General features: G+C 47.0%; 2 protein-coding genes across 5 annotated transcripts in view; one reads left to right on the forward strand and one right to left on the reverse strand.

The window, feature by feature from the left end:
• The first annotated feature begins 958 nt into the window (after nucleotides 1-958).
• Nucleotides 959-7,949, forward strand: gosr2 (golgi SNAP receptor complex member 2). 4 transcript variants are annotated; one of them, XM_042307586.1, is made up of 7 exons: nucleotides 959-1,139; nucleotides 1,784-1,848; nucleotides 4,016-4,124; nucleotides 4,779-4,911; nucleotides 5,132-5,272; nucleotides 6,075-6,232; nucleotides 6,423-6,926. In XM_042307586.1, the coding sequence occupies exons 1-7, from the start codon at nucleotides 1,111-1,113 to the stop codon at nucleotides 6,478-6,480; spliced, it is 693 nt and encodes a 230-aa protein (XP_042163520.1). In that variant the 5' UTR covers nucleotides 959-1,110; the 3' UTR covers nucleotides 6,481-6,926. The 4 variants fall into 4 exon arrangements, with proteins under 4 accessions (XP_042163520.1, XP_042163518.1, XP_024245974.2 ...); XM_042307584.1 differs by having other exon boundaries at nucleotides 6,075-6,200; XM_024390206.2 differs by lacking the exon at nucleotides 6,075-6,232 and having other exon boundaries at nucleotides 962-1,139; nucleotides 6,423-7,949.
• A 727-nt stretch (nucleotides 7,950-8,676) lies between these two features.
• gpatch8 (G patch domain containing 8) overlaps nucleotides 8,677-26,922 on the reverse strand; it is a 57,516-nt gene continuing 39,270 nt past the window's right edge. Inside the window, 12 exon segments of the mRNA XM_042307583.1 lie at nucleotides 8,677-10,789; nucleotides 10,792-11,493; nucleotides 11,496-11,798; nucleotides 11,801-12,501; nucleotides 12,504-13,077; nucleotides 13,080-13,388; nucleotides 13,390-13,537; nucleotides 13,539-13,865; nucleotides 16,078-16,208; nucleotides 16,491-16,634; nucleotides 18,564-18,650; nucleotides 18,786-18,853. Coding sequence (XP_042163517.1) covers nucleotides 10,001-10,789; nucleotides 10,792-11,493; nucleotides 11,496-11,798; nucleotides 11,801-12,501; nucleotides 12,504-13,077; nucleotides 13,080-13,388; nucleotides 13,390-13,537; nucleotides 13,539-13,865; nucleotides 16,078-16,208; nucleotides 16,491-16,634; nucleotides 18,564-18,650; nucleotides 18,786-18,853 — 4,283 coding nt within the window. The 3' untranslated portion in view covers nucleotides 8,677-10,000.

A 26,922-nucleotide genomic window follows, 5' to 3' on the forward strand; every position in this document is an offset into this window, starting at 1 on the left:
GTAGGCTGATGGAGCGTGGGAGAGAGCGAGAGCTGATGTGAGGTGTGGTTTTGTAGGGGTGCCAGGGATAGCCCCAGGATGATTCTCTCTTCTGCATCACTAAGGATCCATTGTTAACATCTCAGGGGTGGGGGGGCACCACTCAGTCGCAGCATAATTCTGAGTAATCAAACCATGTCTGTTTTCACACACTCATTGAAGGGGAGAGAGAATTTGATTGGCAGCTTAACAAACAATCTGACACCTTACCTCATCCTCATTTATCCTGGGTGCAGACATTTGTGACTTATCCCAATCTCATCTGCCCGTGGAAAGTTTGATATCATTATTGTTGGTCTGTCTGTATCCGCGGGCAGAGGAGGGAATCCAGGGATGGACAGACAAGTGTATTCTGACACCAATCTGTGGAAAAAGGGGATAATTAGAAAAAGCCAGGGTGAGCTGACAAAACTTTGCCTGGAGACGTCTTCTCATTAAGTCTTTCCAGTTACAGTCGTCTCCCCGTCAACAGATGAGCCCTGGTTGGATTGAGGGGGAGAGGATGCTTTTTGTTGTTGTGGGAACAGAAAGCACACTGTCTGAGATTCAGATTAAGGGTATGATATATGACATGTAAAAAGCTGAAAATAGATGTAGTTCAATAAATATGACTTTTGTTACGGTAGTCTAAGCATCAAATGAACCAAAATAGAAACGTGATTTAAAAGAATCACTCAAATCTAGAAAGTTCACTTCCACTTCATAAATGTAGACTATTATCATGCCATATTTTGGTGTTGAAAGGTAAGAGAGGAAACACGAACATCGTTTAAATTGCACTAACTTTAAATCATTTGATTTAGCATTTTCCTACATTTCTGCTTCTACATTGTTTGATTGGAGCTGTCGAGCTACCTGTACCTGCCTCGTAGTGTCGCTGCAGCAGTTCTTTGGCTTTTATCACTCGGTGGAGCTTCCGTTATTCCATTTCCGTACACAAAACTACTCAACTGTTGACGTGCGTTGCACAAAAATCACTTGTTTTCAGTTTCACAATAAAACCGGCCAAAGGTATTCTTCTATAAACCGAGGGTATTTTTGTGTGGATTGTGTTTTGAAACATAAAGGAAAATGGAGACATTGTACCATCAAACAAATAAGTGAGTGTTTCTGTTCTCTTTCAAAAAAGTAAGACATCTAACGTAGCTCAACTGGCTTGTGATATACCGCGTTACTGTAACTAGCTGGCTGGCTAACAACATTTCACGACAAAGATAGTTTTAACTAACCCCTTCCATTAGTGGTCATGATGTCAACAGGAAACTAGCTAACCAACCAGCTAATAGATCGCCAATATTTAAACTATCACCACTGTAACGGTACGCCGCGTTCAAACCAACTGGGAACTCAGAAATCTTTGACTTCAGTGCATTAAAGATAATTAGGAACTCGTGAAAAAAACTAGCTCTGACTTGGAAACATCGTTTTGAACGGTCATCCAACTCGAATTCCAAGTCGGAAACTCATCTTTTCAGAGTTCTGACTTTTCTGACCTAAAGATCACTGACGTCATGATTTTACCTTGTTCCCCCCAAACCCGAGTTCCCAGTAGTCTTGAAAGCACCATTAGTTCACTGTCTGGAGTTTTATCTAGTGTGTATTAAATTGCCACATACCATTGTCTAGTTCCTTATCTATTCAATAGACCCTTATCTAATATTACGCTTCCATATAGACCTCTGTTTAAGATTTACGGTTGCATAGGAATAATTATATATCTTTGCTCTCTCTCCTCTTTGGTCAGGCAAATCCAGGAGGTGCAGTCGCTCATGGGACGCCTGGAGAACACAGATCATCAGTCTGTCCACTGTGAGTTCACTCTTTCTAAATAATGTATCTTCTGCGTTCAATGAATGTTGCAAGTGTCAACCTCCCAGAAATGTTCCAAATGCACAAAAAGTTCAAAAATGTGTTTACATCGCTGTTAGTGAGCATTTCTCCGTTGTCAAGATAATCCATCCACCTGACAGATGTGGCATATCAAGAAGCTGATTAAACAGCATGGTCATTACACAGGTGCAACTTGTGCTGGGGACAATAAAAGGTCACTCTAAATGTGCAGTTTTGTCACACATCACAATGCCACAGAAGTCTCAAGTTTTGAGGGAGTGTGCAATTGGCATGCAACAGAGCTGTTGCCAGAGAATTTCATGTTTATTTCTCTACAATAAGCCGCCTCCAACGTCGTTTACAGAATTTGGCAGTACGTCCAACTGGCCTCACAACCGCAGACCACATGTAACCAGGCCAGCCCAGGACCTTCACATCTGGCTTTTCACCTGCAGGATTGTCTGAACCCAGCCACCCAGACAGCTGATGAAACTGTGGGTTTGCACAACCGCATAATTTCTGCACAAGCTGTCAGAAACTGTATCAGGGAAGCTCATCTGCATGCTCGTCGCCCTCACCAGGGTCTTGACCTGACTGCAGTTCAGCGTCGTAACCGACTTCAGTGGGCAAAATGCTCACCTTCCATGGCCACTGGCATGCTGGAGAAGTCTGGTCTTCATGGATTAATCCCGGTTTCAGCTGTACTGGGCAGATTGCAGAAGGTATGTTGGCGAGAGGTTTGCTGATGTCAACGTTGTGAACAGAGTGCCCCATGGTAGGGCTAGAGTAAGGGAAGGCATGTGCTCATTGTCCGTAGCTAAACAATTTGAATGCACACTGTGACGAGTTCCTGAGACTCATTGTCGTGCCATTCAACCCCACCATCACCTCATGTTTCAGCATGATAATGCACAACCCCATGCCGCAAGGATCTGTTCACATTTCCTGGAAGCTGAAAATGTCCCAGTTCTTCCATGGCCTGCATACTCACCAGACACGTCACCCATTGAGCATGTGTGGGATGCTCTGGATCGGCGTGTACGACAGCGTGTTCCAGTTCCCGCCAATATCCAGCAACGTCGCACAGCCATTGAAGAGGAGTGGGACAACATTCCACAGGCCACAATCAACAGCCTGATCAACTCTGTCTTCGCTCTGCATGAAGAAAATGGTGGCCAGATACTGACTGGTTTTATGATATCTGTGACCAACAGATGCATATTTGTATTCCCAGTCATGTGAAATCCATAGATGAGGGCCTAATTCATTTATTTCAATTGACTGATTTCCTTATATGAACTGTAACTTTTTATATTTTTGTTAATTATAAATGTGGAATTTACAACTAGGCAGTATTTACATCTGTTCCCCTTCTCCAGTGTTGCGCTGCCCTTTGAGCCAAGCTGTACCCTGCCCTTCCTACTGATTGTTTTGGGAGGTGAGCAGGGCGGGCAATGTTCTGTGAGCCAGGCTGGTGCCAGGGCAGGAAGCATAGGGGTGGCAGCAGAGGGATGACTGGGAAGTCTTCTCTAAAGATAATGGTGGCAGCCAGTCGGCCGCCCAGTTGTGACAATGACATCATCTCGCATGTTAGAGGGTGGAAGGATGCAGCAGGCGTCCGAGCAAGGAGTCACTCAGTCAGGACAGGGAGAGGGTGGGGACAAGATGGTGCTAGTCCTTTTAAAGGGCAGATAAAAGCTTCCCACAAGCCTAGTGCTGCTGTCACCTTGGAATCAAACGCTATCTAGAATCTCAGCAGTCTGAGAATGAAACGGGTGTAACGATAGATATCTGACTTCAAATAAGAATCAGTGGCTGATTTGTCTTCATGAAGAGATCATGTACAAGGCCCTTTGTTTCAATGGGGATTAACTTCCTCTGCGACGTTTGAGGAAATAACACATTTGCTTTCATCCCTCTCTTGGATTCACCTGAAACCACGGGGCTGTATTCCATGGTAACATGGAATGGGGAAACTAACTACAGTGTGACAAACCACTGACATCATCTGTCTTGTCTGATTTATTAGAATGAACATAACTTTAACATTTTATTTTGAATAAGATTGGCCTATTTTGGGGAGTGAAACAACTGTTCAGGGTGTGTTTAATTTCTCTCTCTGTGTGTGTGTGTGTGCTCTCTCCAGTGTTGGAGAACGATCTGCAGGCCAGAATCGACCAGATCTTCAGCCATTTGGAACGTCTGGAAATCCTGGCTAGCAAAGAACCGCCAAACCGCCGTCAGAACGTCAAACTGTGAGTACACAAACTGCATCAGTCACCCAAATACACCAGAGATGGCATGGCGATGAATGTTTCATAAAGATGGGTGGGTCCGGGATGAGGTCACAGCTAGATGAAACTGGCAGTGTGTTTCTCATCCCCTGTGGCGACGCGGATCTGTGAAAACATTCCCTCGGCAGCCCCGTCATCACCGGCATTCCTGCCGCGTTGGGCAAGGCGTCACTTCAGAGCCGGGTAAACAGGCCCCAGGGGACAAACTGCTGCGCCCCGTCCCACAGCTCTCCTCTGATCTCTGGACAGCTACAGTATGCTGGGGCCGCAGGGCTGAGCCACGAACAGGTGATGCTCAGGAGGAGAGGGAGAGAGGGGTGGAGGGAGACAGGCCCTCAGGTGTTTCAGGCCAGGTGGAGAAGTAAGTCAGATTGGGAAGAAGGGAGGCATGTTGACTTATCTTAGTGATGATGATAGAAAGCTTTTATTGAGAACTAGAAGACATCCATACACAGATGTCATGAGTTAGTGAAGAAGGGGTGACTGAACCACAGTCCTGAAATGCTGGATGGGGCTGGAGGCAAAGGCTGCCATTTTTACCCTCTGAGATTTCCTCTGCCATTATTCGGCTGGGGGGTAAGAAGAATGTGGTCTCTGTCTGTGTCCCCTCCGCAGGCGGGTAGACCAGCTGAAGTATGATGTTCAGCACCTCCAGACGGCGCTGAGGAACTTCCAGCACCGTCGCTACTCACGAGAGACCCAGGACCGAGAGAGGGAGGAGCTCATGAGTCGTACCTTCACCACCAACGTCAGTAGTAGTGGCCCACTCAAAAACCACATGTAACCACCAGAACACACTCGTCTCCCATGTAGCATTACAGTAATGTCTGCACTCATGTAATGATAACCTAAACATGCATACTAACTCTGTTTGACACACCACAACTGGTGTAACATGGGCAATAAAACCAAAATACATTTATTAGGGGAACATTGTGTTGAGATGTTACCGGTATTGTCCCCTACAGGATGCAGACACCTCCATCCCCATAGACGAGACGTTGCAGTTAAACTCCAACCTGAACAACGCACACAGAGGCATGGACGACCTCCTGGGCAGCGGCAGCAGCATCCTCACCGGACTCCGGGACCAGAGGGACACGCTCAAGGTGTGTGTGTGTTTGCTCACATACGGGCCTTTCCCAACAATGCAGAGAAAAAAAATACACAATGAGTAACGATAACTTGGCTATATACACGGGGTACCAGTACTGAGTTGATGTGCAGGGGTACGATGTAATTGAGGTAGATATGTACATATAGGTAGGGGTAAAGTGATGAGGCAACAGGATAGATAATAAGCACTAGCAGTAGCGTATGTGATGATTCAAAAGAGCAAAATGCTGATAGTCCTGGTAGCTATTTGGTTAACTATTTAGCATTCTTATGGGTTGTTGGTAGAAGCTGTTCAGGGTCCTGTTGGTTCCAAACTTGGTGCATCGGTACCGCTTTCCGTGAGGTAGCAGAAATGTCTACCACTTGGGGGACTGGAGTCTTTGAAAATTTTCAGGGTCTTCCTCTGACACTGCCTGGTATAGAGGTCCTGGATGGCAGGGAGCTCAGCCCCAGTGATGTACTGGGCCATACACACTACCCTTTGTAGTGGATGCCAAGCAGTTGCCATACCAAGCGGTGATGCAGCAAGTCAAGATGCTCTCAATGGTGCAGCTGTAGAATGTTTTGAGGATCTGTTTTTTTGTTGTTGACACTTTGCCAAGGTACACTGACCGTGACACGGCAAGGCAGGTCCCTGTCGACGGTATCCCAGAGAGAGGAATCAGTATTCCCAAGACAAACCCTGGCTGACCCGGTTTCTGCCTCTGTAATGATCACTATGTGTAGTAGAAGTGTGTGTGTGTGTGTGTGTGTGTGGTGCTGGTTGTCAGCAGCAGGCTAAGTACATATTTCTAGGGAGGAGAAGAGATGGTGTTCCTGGTGGAGGCTGCTGTGGGCCTCCTGTTATCAGGGCGTCTGGTGATCAGATGGGCTGGCCGTGAGAAAAAGCTGAGGGACAGACCGGGAGGACAGAATGGCTGGGTGCGGTTCCTCAGACAGCCTCTCCCTAATCAGTTGAATAGAGCTTTGTCATGACCAGGCTAAATGCAGGTTTTGATATGACTATGTTTACAGTATTCCCACAAACAAACAGCAATGAAGCAGAATACCCATTAATAACTCACTTCAGCTTCTTCTTCAGGAAACAACAGCACAATCAATGGAACTTCAGCAGCTAACGTTTGATGTCTTCCCTAAATCCAGGGGACCCACAAGAAGATGCTGGATGTGGCCAACATGCTGGGTCTGTCCAACACGGTGATGAGGCTGATCGAGAAGAGGGCCACCCAGGATAAGTTCGTCATGATTGGAGGGATGCTGCTCACCTGTGTGGTCATGTTCCTGGTGGTCAAGTACCTGGGCTGACCATGACCGCGTCCGCAACCACAGTTTTGCGTTGGTCTTGGACATTTTTGCACAGTAAGCCCATAAGATACGTGAACAGTGATAAATTAGTCTTCTAATCGGAGAGTTCCCTGAAAGTATTGGTTCCCATCGGAAGGCGAGGAATTATCCGTCTTTTAACTTCCATAGGTTTTGTCACGCACTTCTATTTCAACCACTCTTTGTTTGCACCAGTAAAATGGGTGCTAAGCAAGACGTACACCCCGAGTGTACAAAACATTAAGGACGCCTTCCTAATGTTGAGTTGCACCTTTTTGCCCTCAACAGCCTCAATTCATCTGGGCATGGACACTACAAGGTATTGAAAGCATTCCACAGGGATGCTGGCCCATGTTGATTCCAATGCTTCCCACAGTTGTCAAGCTGGCTAGATGTCCTTTGGGCGGTGGACCATTAGTGATACACATGGGAAACTGTTGAGTGTGAAAAGCCCAGCAGCATTGCAGTTCGACACAAACCGGTGGACCTGGCACCTACTACCATACCCTGTTCAAAGGCACTTTTATGTCTTGCCCATTCACCCTATGAATGACACACATACACAATCCATGTCTCAAGGCTTACATTTTTTTTAAAACCCATATCCTCCATGTATAGTGCTTTGAAGTGAATTTAGCAAGTGACATCAATAAGGGATCATAGCTTTCACCTGGTCAACCTGTTATGGAAAGAGCGGGTGTCCTTAAAGTATTTGACACTGAGTGCAAACTTTAATTTGACTTCAAACTGAACGTGGAACCTTTGCATCCATAATTCCAGCTCACTGACACCTGCCGGTCATCCACCTGCCAGCCTCTGTGTGAAGCTGTAGGTGGGTGAGAAGGACAATGCAATATGACTGGTTACCTTTTTTTCAAACCAATTCTCTACTTGCTTGCCTTAGTCTCCCCTATAATGAGTTCTCCGTTACCTTGTGGATGGCATTCATTGTGGTTTCATCTAAACCATCTATTTGAAGCATAATTTTACTGTTTGCTGCCATTGTTCCCAAATGAGGATGATTCTAGAAATGGACAGAAAAATAGTTATCTGGAAATGGATGAAAAGCTGATGTTTTACCTTACCTCATCACTGGAGAATACTTATGCCAGATTAATCAATACATGTATTTAGTCCAGGTAACAGGGACCTGTGCCCAAGATACAGACTGATAGTGAGAACAAAACGTGTTATGTGAAACTATCTGAACAAAGTGTATTGTTGTCACACTTTCAAAATGTAAATTATCTGGACATTTTCTTGGCCCTAGTCTCACTATGTTAGTGCAACCAAGGTTCAAATTGTAATTCTCTGGAGATAATTTTTAAAAACATGTCTTAATCTGTCTCTGAAGTGTACATTATTGTCCATGGAATCTAGCAATTGAATTAGGTATGGGTCAAATCTAACAATGGACATAAAGCATAGTTTAAATACATCTCTCACTGATGTCAGAAACTGTCATATAATATGGAGTTTACATTTACAACAGTAAAACTATTGTTTGAAACAGGATTATTTTCAAGACTAGTACTTGAGTGGGCCTAGTCTGGGGACCTATCCGGACTGTGCATAGGGACCCCTACCATCACATCTGACATGCTAGTCATTTAGCAGACACGCTTATTCAGAGCCACTGACAGTACTGAGTGCATACATTTATTTCAAATACAATCCTAGGAGACCAATAAGCATGGAATGTTCCAGCAGGTAGATGAGAAACTATGGATGAAAAGTTTTATGCTGAAATGAGAAAATCTGACTCCTGGTCTTGATGTACAGCTAGCTGTGAGACTACATAAAACGGAGCTCTGGCGCCATCTAGTGACAGCTCATTCCATAACCAGAGGAGAGGCAAAGCAATGTAAAAATCCTCTAGCCTCATTAGCCTAGCAGACTTGTCCTCCATTCTAAAAAGAGCTGCATGCAATATGCTGAGAATGAGAAATTCACTTCCCATTGCAGTTTCAGAAGCCGTTTGCCACAGTAAGTAAAGAACGCATGTCTGTCCTTACTCATACATACCACTGCAGACTACTCTTCACCAGCCAAACAAAGTTAAGACAGACATGTAGCAACTCAAAACTCTTTATTTGCTGACACATTATATTTAAAAAAGACATACCATTGCTACCACTTACAGGGCAGTGCCATCACCCAATCCTTCCCATACAGGATAATAGTTCAGAAAATGCCTCTGAAGTATACTTGTCCATCTTCACTCCTTCAGTTTTTATTTTTTACAGTAGCAACAAACCCCGAGAATGTTATTGGGGTTAACTACAACAATTTTATTTACATTGAGCAAAAATTACACGAGGAAAAACATCTCCTTTTGAGGAGCATTTTGGAAAATAATTTAGAAATAAAACAAAAAAAACAATTATTGCAGTATACTACAATCATACATTTGTTACATGATGCGAAAGCAGCATCTTGATGTACAGATTTCAGTGCAAGTCATTTCGATATACAACCACTACCACTTGGAACAACATGACCTTTAACCCTACAGCACTAAGAGGGTGTGACCCCCCCACAGTACCTCCAATAAAACATGAGCTTTGCCAACCTCTTATCGGTGTTCCCCCACCAGTGACCATTTTAATTTCCTTATGGGTAACATTTCATTAGTCAGTAATAAAGAACATCCCTTATATGCCCATCATATTAGAGGGATACTTCACATTGCTCAGTGATCTATGTACACTATACCGTATTACAAATTGTTGGTGAATATTACGGGTCATGAATAGAGCAAGTAGTCATGTGAGAACAATAGATATTAATGACAACAGAATTCAGGCAGTAGACTAGAGCCACCAGATTACATTACAAAGTCAAGGCTGTTTCCAGTCATGGATGTCACCCTAAACCCCCCCCATGTCCTCATCTCCCCTTTCCTTTCCCACAACACCATCCTGCTTATGGCTTCAGCCACTGCGTCTCTTTGGCTGTAAAAACAAAGAAGAACATTGACAGCAACAATCAGTTATAAACTGTGGGACAAAAAAAATACTCCAGAGGTTTCTGATTCTATTTTTTTTAAACTGGGTTCCCATTCAAAACAAACTGCCGTCTTAGATTTGAGGTTGCCTCAAACCCTCCTCCACCCTGTCCAGAAACCTCAGGGTGAATCTCAGTCAACTGTTAGGAGGGGTCCATCAAAGTGCCCACAGTAAATATCTGTTGTTTACCTCTGCACAGGCAGCATATCACAGCACCTCTGTCTGGCCAGTGGTCTAATGGTGGCCAGTCTGATGATATTCTCATCATCTGCTGCACAATGGTGCCACTACATCTTCCTCTCTCCATTTTTACTCAGATGTTTAACCAGGCCTGCTCTGGCCAAAACACCCTCCTCTGATGTGGACACATGGCTCTAGTGAAGGTCTTTCTCAGGAGCCGTGGTTAGGGGGGTGCTGGAGGTCCTGCCCTGAGAAAATGGGGTGCAGGAAGGGGTGGAGCTGCAGTGCGGCTGCCGCAGCTGCGTTAGTGTGCCGGGGGGCGAACAGCGTTGGGTAGAGGGATGAGTGTGGTATGTGGTGGAGGGCTAAGGGGCTGTGGTGATGAAGTGCTGAGGCTGGGATAATGTGTATGGGCTGGCCAGAGAGGAAGGCTGTGTGGTGGGCAGGGATCAGTCCAGCGTGTCCCACTCCCAACTGGTGGCCCAGAGTGTGGCCTAGAGAGTGTCCCAGGTGAGACAGGGAGATGGGGGTGAGGTGGTGCTGGGGGATGTGGTGGACCTGGGCTAACTGGGGGTGCGGGTGGGGTCCGTGTGGGTGGATGCCCATGGCTGCAGCCTGAGCAGCATGGTGCTGCTGGATGAGGTGTTGTACTGTGGTGATGGAGGTAGCCGAGGCTGCAGACACAGCAGGCTGGTGGATCTGGATCATCTGCTGCTGGGGGGGAGGGGGTGCCGGCTGCAGATGGTTCGCTGCTGCAGCCATGTTCGCTGCAGCCTGTGCTGCTGCGGCTGAGGGGAAGGTCTTGATGTGCTTGGCCAGGAGCTGCTGCTGGATGTGCTGCTGGGCGGCCTGCTGCAGCTTGCCATACTTCTCCATCTCCTCTGGGGTGAAGGTGATGGGCTGGCTCTCCAGCGGGGCCAGATCGTCCTCCTCTGCCTCCACGCCCATGTCCTCCTCCTCCAGGCTGGGCGGGGGGTAGTTGGGGTAGGCGTGCATGGGGGTGGCTGCTGATGCATGTCGGGGATGAGGGAGTCCATCATGGGGTTCTGGGAGGGGTCCTGTCCCGGGTCGCCCTGGTATGGGGGCATCAGCATGGAGGGCTCCTGATGGAACAGTGGCCGGGTCTCATGAAGAACCCGTGCGTCCAGGGTGAGATGGCGGGCCTCCTGAACTACTACTACCGTCTCATCCACCTTCTTATGAGCTGGTGGAGGGGGAGGCGGTGGGGGGAACTCCCGGATGGGCTCCATCAGGATGACCTCTGCCCCAGCATCTGAACCTTTCCCTGCTGATGACTTCTCTCCACCATCAGGCCGGGTCAGGGGGATCGCAGGGAATTTCTTCCCTGCCTGCAGCTTACCGAACAGGGGCAGCATGGACTTATTGCCCAGAGCTGGAGGCAGTTTGGGCCCAAAGTAGCCCGATGGTGGGTCCTTGATCTTGGCGCCAGTCTTGGTCCCTGTGGTTGGGACATCAGATCCCTTCCTGGACTGGATCTTATCCAGAAGCTGACGGGCGGTGAAGTGTGAGGAAGAGTTCCTCTGGTCTCCTCCTCCTTCCCGGGACCCCCCTGCCCTCTGGGAGCTGCTGTTGCGGTTTGGGGCTCGTGATGAGGCAGAGCGGGGGGACTGGGAGCGGTAGATGCAGGAGCGGTTGAAGTCTCGGCGCCGTGTGGCGCTGTCTGCCCGGCCCCTGTGGCCCCCTGGCCTCCCCGGTGAGGGGAGCCCTTAGTGGAGCTGGAGGAGCGGCTGGCTGAGCTGTGGCTGCGGCTGTAGCTGCGTCTCCATGACCTGGCGCTGCTGCTGCGGCTCCTGCTGCTAGAGCTCCGAGAGCTGCTCCGGTGCCGCCGCTGGTGCCCCTTCCTGCGGCTGTGGCTGCGTGAGCGGGAGCGAGAGTCCTCCGAGGACGAGGAAGAATAGTGACGTCTTCTGGAGCGCCGCCGCCCGCCGCTTCCCCGTCGATCGTACTCGGAGTCAGAGGAGCGTTTAGAGTGTCTCCGGTGGCGGCCCCGTCACTGTCGTCACTGTAACTGTCTGAGTAGCTGTGGCTGCGCCGGCTGTAGGCGCTCGAGGAGCGCTCTGAGCTGCTGGAGTCTGACTGGCTACGGGAGGCCTGGCCGCGGTGCCGCCGCCGGCTGCTCCCTCGCCCGTCTCCCCGACGCGACGAGTGGCTTCGGGAGCGGCCGGAGTCATCGCTCTGGTGCCGGCGCCCCTCCCGGGGCGTGGATCTGCGGCGGCTGGATCGGGAAGCTGAGCCTCCACCTCCTTCCTCCTCACTCTCACTGCTGGGTGGTCTGCCTGGCCCGGGGCTCTTCTGGGCCGAGGAGGAGCAGGAAGCGCTGGGTGGGGCGCTGGGGTCTGTCTTCAGACGCTTGGTGCCGTTGTGCTCCTCAGAGGGCTTGGCCTCATCAGAACCTTTCCCTGCCCCACCTTCCTCTTCCCCGGACTTCTGAAGTGCTTCTTTGGCTGGTCGTTTCCTCTTCCCAGGTTCCGTTCCTGTTGGTGCTGGGGGAGCACTAGAAACTGTAGCGGCTACTGCTTTTTCCTCTTTAGGCTTTTCCTTATCACCACCACCACCTCCCCCCTCCTCACCTTTGTTTTTGCTCTTCTTTCGTTTGTGTTTTTTCTTCTTTTTGGTTTTCTCTCCTAGGATCTCAGTTTCCGTGTCCCCGTCTACTATGGCTCCCTTCTCTTTTTCTTTGCGCTTGGAGCCTTTCCAGATTTCTTATGCTTCTTCTTTTTCTTCTTTTTCTTCTTCTTCTTGGCTCCGCTTGTGCTACTCTGTAGCTTTTGTTCCTCAGTCTCCCCTTGGGAACCCTCTATTTTTAAGGAGGGCTGCTCCTTACCAGTGTTGTCAGTGCTGGGCCCAGGGGTGGTGGTGGTGGTGGCAGCAGCATTTCCCCTCATTGACTGCAGCAGCTGCCTCAGGATTGTTTTTTTCTCAGCTTCTTCACCAGCGGGCTTGGAGGACTTTGCTGCTCGTCCAGCACGGCCCACTTTGTTGCGGGACAGTTTGAAGTCGAAGTACAGGGGGTTGCAGCTGTAAGAGAGGGCGGGCTGAGCCTTGGTAAAATCCAGCAGCTCCGAGGGCCACTGCAGAGTGGTGCTCTCGTCTTTGCTCAGGACCAGGAAGAAGGGGCCGGTGGGGATTTTGGGGCCCAAGTTGGGCTCTGGGACTGGGAGTGGGGTCTCCTGCTTGCTGTCTGGTTCTGGGGTGGGGGCCATTGTGGGAGGGGGGTCTTCAGTCTTCAGTTTAGGTGATGTGGGAGTGGGCTCTGTGACTGGAGCTGCAGGAGTCTTCTCTCTGGCTCCTCTGATTTGCACTCAGGCTGTGTCTGCTCAAGAACCTCTGCTACCACCTTTCTTCTTCCTTCCACCTCTTCATCTTCTTCTTGCTCCCTGATCTCACACTGGTCTGTGGCCTTCATGAACACCAGGAACTGGAAGCGGGGTTTGACTCTGCAGTGGGTTGGTGGGATGTAGTGGTAGTACTCAGGCTCCTGGCCGGCCCAGCCTTCCTCCTTCTTCATCATCATCTTCAGCTTGTTGAGAGTGGAGGCTAGGGAGGCACCATCATCTTCTTCCTCCTGCTGCTCTGGTTGTTCTTGATATAGTTGTTCCTCCTGCTGGTCCTCCTCCTCCTCCTGGCCCTGCTGTTCCATTCCCCCCTCCTCCCTTGGGACTCTCGGTGCTGCAGCCAGAGGTCTCCTCCTGTCCCACGGCCTTCTCCCCTCCCTCCTCCTGTCCCCCCCTCCTCCTCGTCATCCTGATGGAGTTTAGCGAACACTGCTGCGACCGTCTCCAGCTTCACTGGGGGTTTCTTGGCGAAGGAGAAGGACACGCTGACCTTGGAGGCCCCGGCCGGGGATGAGCTGCTCTTCCCCAGGGAGAAGCTGACGGTGGGGGCTGGTTTGGGGGAGGCCTGACCCCCACTGCTCTTCTCCTCCCCTGACAAGCCCTCCATGGCAGTGTCTGCAGGGGGAACATACTCAGGGGTTACAGCACTCCCCTCTTCACCCTTCTCCCCATCTACTGCCACGGTGGTGGGTTTGAACATGGGACCACTTCCCGGGGTACTGAAACACAACGATAAAGAACATATTAAAAAGTAAACTGTTTAATGTGTTGTGTTTTCATCCAGAACACATTATTTTAAATTATAATTTTTCTTTGCATATACATCTGCAAACACTGCACTGATAGGAAGCTGCAGCTATTAGACTGTTAAACAGCCATCACTAGCACATTAGAGGCTGCTGCCTATAGACATAGACTAGGAATCACTGGCCACTTTAAGGAATGGAACACTAGTCACTTTAATAATGTTTACCTATCTGGCATTACTCATCTCATATGCATATACAGTGAGGGAAAGAAGTATTTGATGTTGTACGTTTGCACACTGACAAAGAAATGATCAGTCTATCATTTTAAATGGTAGGTTTATTTGAACAGTGAGACAGAATAACAAAAAAATAATCCAGAAAAACACGTCAAAAATGTTATAAATTGATTTGCATTTTAATGAGGGAAATAAGTATTTGACCCCTCTGCAAAACATGACTTAGTACTTGGTGGCAAAACCCTTGTTGGCAATCAGAGGTCAGATGTTTCTTGTAGTTGGCCACCAGGTTTGCACATATCTCAGAAGGGATTTTGTCCCACTCCTCTTTGCAGATCTTCTCCAAGTCATTAAGGTTTCGTGGCTGACGTTTGGTAACTCGAACCTTCAGCTCCCTCCACAGATTTTCTATGGAATTAAGGTCGGGAGACTGGCTAGGCCACTCCAGGACCTTAATGTGCTTCTTCTTGAGCCACTCCTTAGTTGCCTTGGCCGTGTGTTTTGGGTCATTGTCATGCTGGAATACCCATCCACGACCCATTTTCAATGCCCTGGCTGAGGGAAGTAGGTTCTCACCCAAGATTTGACGGTACATGGCCCCATCCATCGTCTCTTTGATGCAGTGAAGTTGTCCTGTCCCCTTAGCAGAAAAACACCCCCAAAGCATGTTTCCACCTCCATGTTTGACGGTGGGTATGGTGTTCTTGGGGTCATAGGCAGCATTCCTCCTCCTCCAAACACGGCGAGTTGAGTTGATGCCAAAGAGCTTCAACACTTTAACCCAGTTGTCCTCTGAATCATTCAGATGTTCATTGGCAAACTTCAGACGGGCATGTATATGTGCTTTCTTGAGCAGGGGGACCTTACGGGCGCTGCAGGATTTCAGTCCTTCACGGCGTAGTGTGTTACCAATTGTTTTCTTGGTGACTATGGTCCCAGCTGCCTTGAGATCATTGACAAGATGCTCCCGTGTAGTTCTGGGCTGATTCCTCACCATTCTCATGATCATTGCCACTCCACGAGGTGAGATCTTGCATGGAGCCCCAGGCCGAGGGAGATTGACAGTTCTTCTGCGTTTCTTCCATTTGCGAATAATCATACCAACTTTCTCACCAAGCTGCTTGGCGATGGTCTTGTAGCCCATTCCAGCCTTGTGTAGGTCTACAATCTTGTCCCTGACATCCTTGGAGAGCTCTTTGGTCTTGGCCATGGTGGAGAGTTTGGAATCTGATTGATTGATTGCTTCTGTGGACAGGTGTCTTTTATACAGGTAACAAACTGAGATTAGGAGCACTCCCTTTAAGAGTGTGCTCCTAATCTCAGCTCGTTACCTGTATAAAAGACACCTGGGAGCCAGAAATCTTTCTGGTTGAGAGGGGGTCAAATACTTATTTCCCTCATTAAAATGCAAATCAATTTATAACATTTTTGACCGTCTCACTGTTCAAATAAACCTACCATTAAAATTATAGACGGATAATTTCTTTGTCAGTGGGCAAACGTACAAAATCAGCAGGGGATCAAATACTTTTTCCCCCTCACTGTACTGCATTCTATATTCTACGGTATCTTAGTCAATGAATAATGTTTACATATCTTGTATTACTCCTCTCAAATGTATATACTGTATTCTATACTATTCTACGTTATCTTAGTCCGTTCCGCTCTGACATCGCTCATCCATATGTATATAGTCTTAATTCAGTCCTACTTAGATGTGTGTGTATTGGGTATATGTTAAGTAATTTGTTAGACATTACTTGTTAGATATTACTGCACTGTCGGAGCTAGAAGCATTTTGCTACACCCGCAATAACATCTGCTAACCCAATCACGTATATGTGACCAATAAAATAAAAATGTGATATTATTTATTGGGTTACAGCCTCCACTTCAGCCAGGAGAGGGCGGTTGAGTGTGCAGTATATACTGTAGCATGTGCTCACCGGTTCTGCTGTTTCCTCTGCTCAGCCAGCACATGCAGCCTGCGTAGCAGCTTCTCCTGCTTCTTCCCACCCTTCCGGGAGCGTGATGACACGTTTCTCGCAAACTCCCTCTGCTTCAGCTCCTTAAGCCTCTGCAGCAGCACACCAAAGGCAGGATGGCGGGAGAGTGGAAGGGAAGAGAGGGGGAGAAAGACAGATTGGGTCAGATGGAGAAGAAGAGAGAAAGAGAGCAGTTAAGGATTCCTGCATCCACAGTAAGGTCAATGGTGCAGCAACATCATTCAACAAGACTCTCCACTGAGAGTGTCTGGGATTTAAGGCTTGGGGTTTCTCTGAGCTCGTGTACACGGTGACAGGAAACCCAGTGTGTGGAGGGCTGTAGCAGCATGGGGGTAAGCGGAGGTCCTCCTCACCTGCTTATGAGCGTGGTCGTACGAGTTGATGTGGTTGTCAAACTCTTGGTGCTTCTGGTACTGTTTCTCACACAGCTCACAGTAAAAGTTGGCCCGCAGGTCTTCCAGGGCTTTGGCGATGGCCTTCTCCTTTTCCACCTGGTCCTGTTGTTGGGGTCAAGGAGGGCGGGGGGCAGAGACAGGAGATGTGAGTGACATTGATACAGATTAGAGATGGAAAATAAGATTAGAGCCAGTATAATCTGGTCTTTATTCTCCTATCATAGGGCTTGGTACTGGTTGAGTAATCCACAGGAAACTATGGTTGTTTATCATGGAGGTTAAAAGTTCAATAACTGAAAGAAATCAATCACATAAGGTAACAAAGTGTACAAGGATTGTGCTTGCAGGTTGTTTTTATACAGTGCATTCTGAAATTATTCAGACCCCTTCCCTTTTTTTTCAAAATGTTGTTACATTATAGCCTTATTCTAAAATTGATTAAATAATTGTTTTCCCCTCACAATCTACAAACAATACCCCATAATGTTGTATTTTTTTTTAAATTTAATTAAAAACAGAAATACCTTATTTACAAAAATATCCTTGAGGTTTCTACAACTTGTCCACCTGTGGTAAATTCAATTGATTGGACATGATTTGGAAAGGCACACACCTGTCTATATAAGGTCCCACAGCTGACAGGTACCTCAGAGTAACAGTGATCTCCATCATTCTTAAATGGAAGAAGTTTGAAACCACCAAGACTCTTCCTAGAGTCAATCAATTGAAGGGGCAGCAGGTAACCTAGTGGATAGAGCGTTGGGACAGTAACTGAAAGGTTGCTGGATCAAATCCCCGAGCTGACGAGGTAAAATCTGTTGTTCTGCCCGAGCAAGGCAACTCACTGTTACCCAGGCGCCGATGATGGCAGCCCCCCCCCCCGCACCTCGATGTTTCAGAGGGTCAAATGCGTTCAGTTGTACAAGAGTCTCTGGTCTGATGAAACAGAGATCGAACTTTTGGCCTGAAAGCCAATCGTCACGTCTGGAGGAAACCTGGCAACATCAATCTGTGGGGATGTTTTTCAGCAGCAGGAGGGATCGAGGGAAAGATTAACAGAACAAAGAACAGAACAAAGTTTCTGGAGCATACCTGCTCCAGAGCATACCTGCTCCAGAGCATACCTGCTCCAGAGCACTCAGGACCTCAGACTGAGGCAAAGGTTCACCTTCCAACAGGACAGTGACCCTAAGCACACAACCAAGACAACACTCCCCATTCAACCTGACAGAGCTTGAGAGGATCGGCAGAGAAGAACGGGAGAAACTCCATAAATACAGGTGTGCAAAGCTTGTAGCATCATACCCACGAAGACTTGAGGCTGTAATCGCTGCCAAAGGTGCTTCAACAAAGTACTGAGTAAAGGGTTTGAAATAAATGTGATATCAGTTTGACATTTTTCATGAATTTGCAAACATTTCTAAAACCTGTTTTTGATTGTCGTTAGGGGGTATTGTGTCTAGATTGATGAGGGACATTAAAAAAATAAAAAATTATTTTTTTTAGAATAAAGTAACAAAATGAGGGAAAAGCCAAGGGGTCTGAATACTTTCCAAATGCACTGCATATGCCATTTCTGCAGATATACCAGTAACCCGCTAAAATAAATGATTTGGCACATGCATGACAGTATAAGTTGTCCAGTAGCTCCATTGACTGAGCATCCGTCTGTCTGTTGTCTCATATATTCTGAATCTCACACCAGCACAAACAGCAACTCCTCACATGAAGTCATCCAATTTTCTCCACTAGAAAGAAGTGCATGGAGTGGGAGATGAGGAACAGGAGAAGCTCTATGATTCTCCAAGGCCGATTTTACTGCATTGAGACACAGAACGGCAGCAGAATCTTAACAAGACAGGGCTATGAGTCACTGGCACAGGAGAAAAGCAAGAAGGTTATGCAAATGCAGGAAACAGGGTCACCTTGAAGCGAGTGAACAAATGCTAGTGAGAGATTGTTGAAATGAGGACCTTGAGAAGAGGGGCGTATGTATGGCTGGATTGAGTTGGCTAGTAAGAAGAGTCTCACCTTGTATTTCTGCTGTAATTCCTCTGTGACTTCCTTCTCCACCTCCAGCACTTTCCTCTTCTCTGTAGCATCTTCGGCAACATCCAACTACACACACACACAATATGAAAGTTAACAAACTCGCTAAGAACAAACTAAAATAAAACTCACAAATACACAGACCCATTTTAGAATACAAAATGTAGAACACGGATATTTTGCGAGCCACTGACTGTGTCTTACCTCCATCTCCATGCGTCCCATCCCCATGACATCATATTTGAGGATGATGGGCACAGGGTCGGTGCGTCCTGGGGGGAGAGAGACAGAGAGAGGGGGAGGTGAGGCTCTGACACTGGGACGGGGGACAGCTCGGGGACAGCCTGCTTTTAAGAGCACAGGGTGCTGGGGTTAGAGAATATTGCCTTGAAGTGCAAAGAGACCAGAAAAGCTACAGTGAACCAAAAACCAGCCATTCTCACAGCTTACCATAGCCACCAGGCACGGCACAGCTTAAGTACCCTGACTACTTCTCAGCTGGGTTCTCTTTTCTAGAAAGATGCATCCAAATTGCTGCACTGATCCTAGTTCTAAGAGGTAACCAGCAGAGGCCATATGAGCAGTTCAGAGATGTCCATTTGGATAAGGGAGGGGGAGAGGAAAGGAAATGGAGGGATAAAGTATACTGGAGAAAAACAGAGAGGCAAGGACAGGGTTTAAGCCTGTATCTGTCGCAGTCTCTCTGTGTCTCCCTCCAGTCTCTAACTGCTGAGCGTAGCCTCTCTCCCCCTCCCTCCTCCAGTACAGCAGTCCTGTTCAACAAGAATGCCAAGTTTACCAAGGACAATACTGCCAGAGGGGCTGGCTGACGCAGCTGCTACAGATTACTGAGCAGAACACCACTGCAACAACATAGTACAGCCTCCCCATCACCCGGCTCTGAACTGCCCAGTGACTGACCCCACAACCCCCTGTACTGTCCCATAGGAGACCCAGCCTCAGCTCCCCCTCTAACCCAGGCCTCTCATCATGGCCCTGGCCTAACAGGCTCTCCCCCGCTTTCCCTCAGTCTACTTAAGCCATGTTACGTAAGCTGTGAAAAGAGCTAGATCAGAAGGAAATTAACTTTAGAAAAATAAATGAACCAACCAAAAACAACCAGAAAACAGAATGAAACAGAAAAAGATCAAAACTATGTTGGAGATTTGACACGTAATTTTGCTTAATCCACTCATAATCAGCCAAACGAAGCAGAGAGAGAGAGAGAGAGTAAATAAAGGACAAGCACTGAACTACAGCGGAGTGACGTCACAGGCCAGGAATCGCCATGGTGACATTGCAGGGGAGGGGATACTTACCTGAGAAAATAGGGTATGGGGTGGGGTTGGACAGACAGGGGTTCTCAAAACAAAAAAGACACAAAACAGAATTTGGACTAGTCTGCTGCAGCAGTGGCTGTTGGTTGGCAGCCAGGTTCACAGTAAATCAGATAAGAGACCAATCAGCACTTCAGTTTGGTTTCAGTTTTTTTTTCTCTCCTTACTCAAGATTACGTTATTATCCTCTTGATCAATTTTAGACTCAGTTTATACCCTTGGGCAAGAGTGATTATTAACATTTTAAAAATATGCTTGTCTTTAGTTAACAGGGCTAGGAATGAACAAATCCACAATCAGAAACAAATAATGACTAACTATTTCCACATAGCACAACCTATTAGTGATTATAAACTGGGTGGTTTGAGCCCTGAATGCTGATTGGCTGAAAGCCGTGGTTATCAGACCTTATACCATGGGTATAACAAAAAATTTATTTTAACTGTTCTAATTACATTGGCAACCAGTTTATAATAGCAATAAGGCACCTTGGGGGTTTGTGGTATATGGCTAATATACCACAGCCAACAGCTGAATCTAGGAACGCTGTGTTGCGTCGTAACTAAGAACAGCCCTTAGCCGTGGTATTTTTGCCATATCTACACCCCCTTGTGCCTTATTGCTTATTTCTAATCCACATGCCCCTTTACCTCACTAGTGAGGAGAATAGACTGTAGTCTCATTCTGAAACTAAAAAAGCAGGTTTGGTTTGCATCTTAAATCATGTGATAACTAATAATGTTAGGGCCATAACGACATTAGCGGTCTGATCGCATAAAACCAGACATATTAAAAGGGGCTAGTGATAACACAGTGACTATGGTCTTACGTGCCGACTGACTACAGTCTTCTATTGCAATGGAAGCCAGCGTGATAGTCAGCATTGGCATAACAGGGCAGCAGCATAGGCTTGCATACCTAATGTATTCATTAGTGCCAGAATACAGATGTGAGACTAATTCATTCCTAGCCCATGGGGCAATTTTTATTTTATTTGAATCCTCTCTGTTAACATCTGTCTATTCTCTGAATTGTTCTTGTATCATTGTTATGGTCACAGCCCAATGGTATAATCCTAATTCTTAAATTATAGCCGTGTGTGGATCAAATAAGGGCCTGCCTGGACTCCAAACCCCACTACAGTGTCTGTCTGCCGGTTGGACACATTAAGGCATGGTCTCATACTAATAACTCTTTCAGACAATTTCTGATCTGAAAATGTGGTCGCGGCACCGTATGGTGGGGTGTGACACAATTGCCAAATTGAGCTCTGTACCACATCGCCGTGCGCCCCTCAAATTTTGTAACAATGTGGAGGGCTCCGTATAGCTCCGCATTGACATGATTGATTGACAGTAGGTGGGAGGTCCTGTATAAAACACAAACTCACTTCCTCACAACAGCTCTGTACTGCTCCCTGAAGCGCAAGAAGTATCAACGCCTGACTTCTGCAGAGGCCGTTTCACCATAAATGCTGCACAGTCAATGCAGACGTCCAAATGACAATGCAGCGCCTTTCACCCAAGGCGATCCGGAGCCTGCTGGTTTTCTGTTCTACCTGATAATTAATTGCACCCAGGTCTAAATCAGTCCCTAATTAGAGGGGAACAATGAAAAAAAACACAGTGGAAATATAGCTTCGAGGTCCAGAGTTGAGTTTGATGGACCTAGACTATTAGAGTGAATATTAAGCAGTCCAACCACAAGGGGGACTGCTTGAGACCAGCCCACAGACAGACAGACAGGCCACTGCAGTAAAGCTCTCCACCAATGGACCAGTTCCCTGAGAACACGGGGGAGGAGTCACAATCCAGGCACCTAATCATCATGAAATACGTTTTTTTTTTTTTACAATTACAGAAGATGTCCCCAACTATAACCATCTTTAAAAACACAGTGACAATACCTTCAGCATTACCCATTCCAGTGGAAAACAAAGGGACCGGACAAAAAAGTGTGCATCTAAATGACAGTGTGAATCACAAGGTAAAAAAAAAAAAAAAGAAAAAGAAAACTGAAAACAAAAAAATGAGAATGTTTGTAAGAGTAATGTAGATGTATATATGATAATATACAAACAGCAGAATGAGTACTAATACTGATAGAGAATTGAAAGCCTATATAGCATTGGTGCTCTGATGACAGGAAAATAACAAATGAAAGAAATGAGAGGGAAAAAAAAAACAAAATAAAAACAATTCAATCGGGGGGGAAAAAATAACATTTACCACTAAGTTTACCATCAGCACAACATGGGCAGGATCAAATCACTGTAAAAAAGAAACACCAATTGGTTAAGCAGGAAGATTCGAGGCACATAGAGAAGGGCGAATGTGGTGGGGATGGGACTTGGGGTGGGGATTAAAGCCCTCCTCTCCTCTCTTCAACCTTGGCCCTCTGGGTGCTTACAGGGATCTCCTCTCACCACCACACTCTCTCCCCCACCGTCCCAGTCCCCAATCCTGGGTCTTTCTTCCCCAATATCCCATGAGTGCCTGGACCCCTGTTCCTCTCTCCTGTATGCCCCATATCTGTGGTAAGTAACCCACAAGACCCCTCACTTTTCCTTCACCCTACCCCAAAGATTGAGAGCTAGAGCCAGCAGCTGGCTTCAATAACATCCCCATCAGATAAGGGCTCTGGGGGAGTTGAGTTGGACTCTGTTCTTCAGGGTAGGGGATGATTGTTTAAACAGCTGAATCTGAGGACAGATCCACTTGGAACAGGAGAACAGGGCGAGGTTCCCTGTCCGGCTATCCTACAGATCATGCTTTAAATGTAGTGTGTTAAAATATCTATCGCATCTGCTAGAGTAAAGAGGAATTACCATGCCTTATTTGATACGAGCATGCAACCAATCAGCTGCCCCTGACAACAGAACACCACTCGACACACAGCCACCATTCTCCCCTCTGTCAGCCTCACAGACAGATGTTTGTCTTGTCAGCCTGGTTAGCCTAGATTCCCCCAAATCCCCTCACTGTCCCACTGTCAGCAAGCTCAGTTTGGGACATGCTTACCCCCAGGATGGTGAACATAGACAGAAATGTACCTGAAAAAGTGGGCCACAGGGCTTTGAGCAGTGCTTAGGAGACTTGGTCTCGCACTGTAAGTGTGCAACAACAGGAAAACAACAGTCAAATGATTATTTAGAGTTGAATTTTAAGTACTCCATGGAGCATATGAAGGGTTCTTTGAGTGTAGCACTGTAGCCTATACAGAGCACTGCTTAAATCCCCAGATGACTGACAGTCCAGGCAGGCAGGGTTGAACCTCTGGGACAGACATGCTGTGCAGGGGGGGGAAGGCCAAAGGAGAGGGATGATGGGTGTGTGTGACATTGGTGGACATGGGAGGGAGGGGCAGACACATTTTGGGTGCAGGAGGGGGGAGTGAGGTTTCCCTGTAAGTTTTCCCTAGGGCCCCCATCAGTGACTGACACACGTCTCAGTCCCACATGACAACCGCACTCATACATACAGTACACACTCACTCCACAGGTTTGAAGGTAAATACAGGCAGGTGGGGGGAAAGGGGGCTACTCTGCAAGCCATTCAAAAGACTGAGCCGTGGTCACAGCCAATCAGAACCCCCAACCATGGCAGCCACAGACACTCAAAGGGAAGAACACAAATCTAAAGAGACTTGGAGCTGGTGATTCTACAGGATGTGATGCAATCTTTGTTACTAGAATCTACCTTGATTTTAATTGGATTTTGGTTGGGTTTTTCGTACTTGGAATCAAAGCACTGTAGGTACTTGTGAGCAGATTGTGAAAAGTGAAATAATAGTTTAGTGGTTTATAAAGACAAGAGGAGGAAGCTGAGAGAGGCCAGTATTAGCCTACGTTGTAAAGGGGGGTGTTACATTGAGGTCAATTGTAGAGTGGGAGAAACACACACACTTATGCACACATACATAGAGGGAATCCAACAAACCTTACCTAAAAAAAGGGGCAAAAAGAACAAAAGAAGAAATAAGAACAGAGTCAATACAGTGAAAACTCAAAGCACAGGGGACACATTGCTATCAAGTCAAACAAATGCTTCTGTTCTGACAGGAGGGGAGAGAACGAGTATAATCCTGTAGTAGTATTATTATTATTATTATTATTATTATTATTATTATTATTATTATCATTAGAATGTGATCCCACAGATTCATTCTATAGTGATGTGATGGCGTGATACGGTGATTGTGTTATAAGTCCACTCCGGAGTAAAGTAGATGACCATATTTGTCCATAGTTGGTTCAAACACAGGACCATTAATATAGACAACAATTGGACATGCAGGCAGGTTAGCGCCAGACAAACAAGACTCATCTACCCACAGAGCAGAGGCCACTGCTTACATAACCACACTGTACTGACACCATGCAAACAGCAACAACACAAGAGCTACACTCAACCAATTAAAATTTTGACAGAGTCATTTAGCAGACGCTCTTATCCAGAGCAAATTACAGGAGCAATTGAGGTTAACTGCCTTGCTCAAGGGCACAGATTGTCGGCTCAGGGATTCGAAATGGAAACCGTTCAGTTTCTGGCCTAACGCTCTTAACCAAAATAGCTACATGCCGCTTAGGTCATAAGCCAGAAACGTTTACAGATTATCACCTCAAACACACAAACACAACCCCCTTTATTCGCTAGACTACTGACAATCAGACAGCAGGTCCATTTTTAAAATGCATATTTAAAAACAAAACACCCTGTCCTGTTTGTCTGTCTCAATCCTGTTATCAATGCATCAGAGTCATGGGTCACCGCAGTGCTTTCACACTGACAGACAGGTAGTTCCCAATGTGTCCTGTAGGAGGCAGTGTCCTGGACTGTAGGGCCTCTGGCTGGTAACTGGTGACAGAAGTGGACTTGAAAGCCCTACATGTCCATGAGCAGAGGAGAGGTGAGAGCACAGAAATACCAGGAACCCCTGCCAACCTCCTTGCAACCAGCCCTGGCATGAGCCTCAATCCACCATTCCTCATGGGACAGAGTCGAGACCATCAGCAAAGCAAGACGCCACGCAACGGCTGTGTTCTCTTCAAGGCCAGAGATGACGAGTCGTTGACACAAGTGTAAAAACGTCTTCAAAAAGCTTCTTAGCATACAAGAGCGTTGTTGGTATTACATTTACCGTGGCTGCTGTGTGTGTGGCATTCTTCTGTGTGACTGTTGTGTTTAGCACAGTGATGCCAAATGGGAGGGTGGGACAGATCCCCAGCTAGATGAGCCATGGCTAAACACTACAGACAGAAAAGCAGACACTAACAGAATGCAGTGTGCCCTGCACTACATACACTACTCGCCTCCCTTAAAACAAATAACCAGCAGACCTGACTGACGCATGTCTTAACTCAGTGCAGATCCTCTTGTTGCACCAGAGGCTACTACTGCAGGGAGGCTGGCAGTCTACAGTTGCATAAGCAGCATTGTAACAGCATCCTCCTCTAAAAGCAAGTATAAAAACAAGGTTCTCTAACAAGAGCCTATTTATCCACTTAGTAAGACATTAAGATGCAAATGTAGCATTCGACACATTGTTACAATCACCTGCTCAGGGTGTCAGACTGAACAAGAGGACAAGTCCCCAGTAGTGTACGGTTTTGAGAGGGAGAAGGCATCCAGGCACTGTGTCCTGTTGAAAACAAGACAGTGTGTTAGGAGACAGAGAATGAGCAGACTGGGACGTTTCCCATTAGCGTGTTGTAATGCAGCCCAGATGCTTCCTGCTGGGTGGGTAGGGAAAGGCTGGTGTGACTAAGGGAACGGGGTGAACGAGAGGAACGATGGAGGGATGAGAAAAGGCTGGGTGAAAGACGGGTCTGGGTTGTGTAGCTAGCTCTGGGCAGAAACAAATGAGTGTGAAAGGGGTTGGGTGAAGAGGTTAAGAAGCTTCCCCTGGACTCAGACCCTGGACTCAGCCCCATGAAGTAGACACACTCACTCTAAACCAATTCTCAATAGACTACATGGACCAACCAGCCTGCCAACTATGACATCATTCAAAGCTGAAGGAAAACACGACACAGGGCTCTACAGTGCGACCATTTTACTCGCATAGGCACCAAAATATTTTGTTGTGCAACCTTTTCCTTTCAAGGCACCAGTGCACCTAGAAAAATGTAAGATTCTAGCTTTCTAACCTAAAATATTTTACACTGTGCTCCAAAATGTATTCGCGTGCGCCTACAATTTTTTTTTTTTCAAGGCCAGTGTAGAGACTTGCTATTCATCACCCTCTATAGAGAGAGCAGGGGGAAGGAGAGGGAGAACCGGGGAGAAGTGAGACAGAGAGAGGGAGATAAAGAGGACGAGGGTACGAGGGTACGAGAGAGACCGGAGGGGCAGATACTGAGCGGCCGAGGGAAGAGAATGTAGCATAGCAGGCAGGAGTTGAGTGGAGAGAAGCCGGGCGCTGCACCACCAGGACCAAGCAAATGAGGCCGTGTGCTGAACTAAAGAGGCTGAGGTGGCCTAAGCACCCCCCACCATCCTGCACAGCACCAGTCAGCCTATGCTGGGCCAGCCATTCCCTGCCTATAGAGGAAAAACAGCATGGACCACAGCCAACAGCTCTGCATCCTGCACCGAGTGTTGCTGCTGCGTGATATTCTGAAGGCCATTTTCAGACAAAGACAGTCCTACACACAGACATGAAAGCTTGTACTAGCACAGCAGTGCAGGCAGATAACATGCAAACACATGTTTGGGCTGTCTAATGAAAGTTCACCAGGACATTACAGACCAAAGGGAGGAGGAACTGCAGAGACAGACACTGAGTGCATTGGCTGTACTGTCTTGTCTGTCACTACTAAACTCAGAGGCCTTTATGCTCAAACCCTTGCCAGCCAACTAAAAACACCATCTGACATGAGCTGTGGTCAATCAGTGCACACAAAATGCATCAATACAACTAATTCAAATCAAAAGTTAATAGTGAATTACCATAGAAACCCTGAAATAACAGATAACCAGTGTAAGCCCTAAAGTAACCCATCA

Source organism: Oncorhynchus tshawytscha, linkage group LG27, assembly GCF_018296145.1.
Source record: "Oncorhynchus tshawytscha isolate Ot180627B linkage group LG27, Otsh_v2.0, whole genome shotgun sequence".
In the NCBI taxonomy this organism is placed as follows: Eukaryota; Metazoa; Chordata; class Actinopteri; order Salmoniformes; family Salmonidae; genus Oncorhynchus; species Oncorhynchus tshawytscha.

What these genes read in the sequence shown, in the direction of transcription:
- gosr2 (XM_042307584.1), top strand. Translation starts at nt 1,111, where the DNA reads ATGGAGACATTGTACCATCAAACAAATAA. An exon ending in ACCAGAGGGACACGCTCAAG is followed by an intron (nt 5,273 to 6,074) that starts GTGTGTGTGTGT and finishes ACATATTTCTAG; the next exon opens with GGAGGAGAAGAGATGGTGTT. An exon ending in CGGGAGGACAGAATGGCTGG is followed by an intron (nt 6,201 to 6,422) that starts GTGCGGTTCCTC and finishes CCCTAAATCCAG; the next exon opens with GGGACCCACAAGAAGATGCT.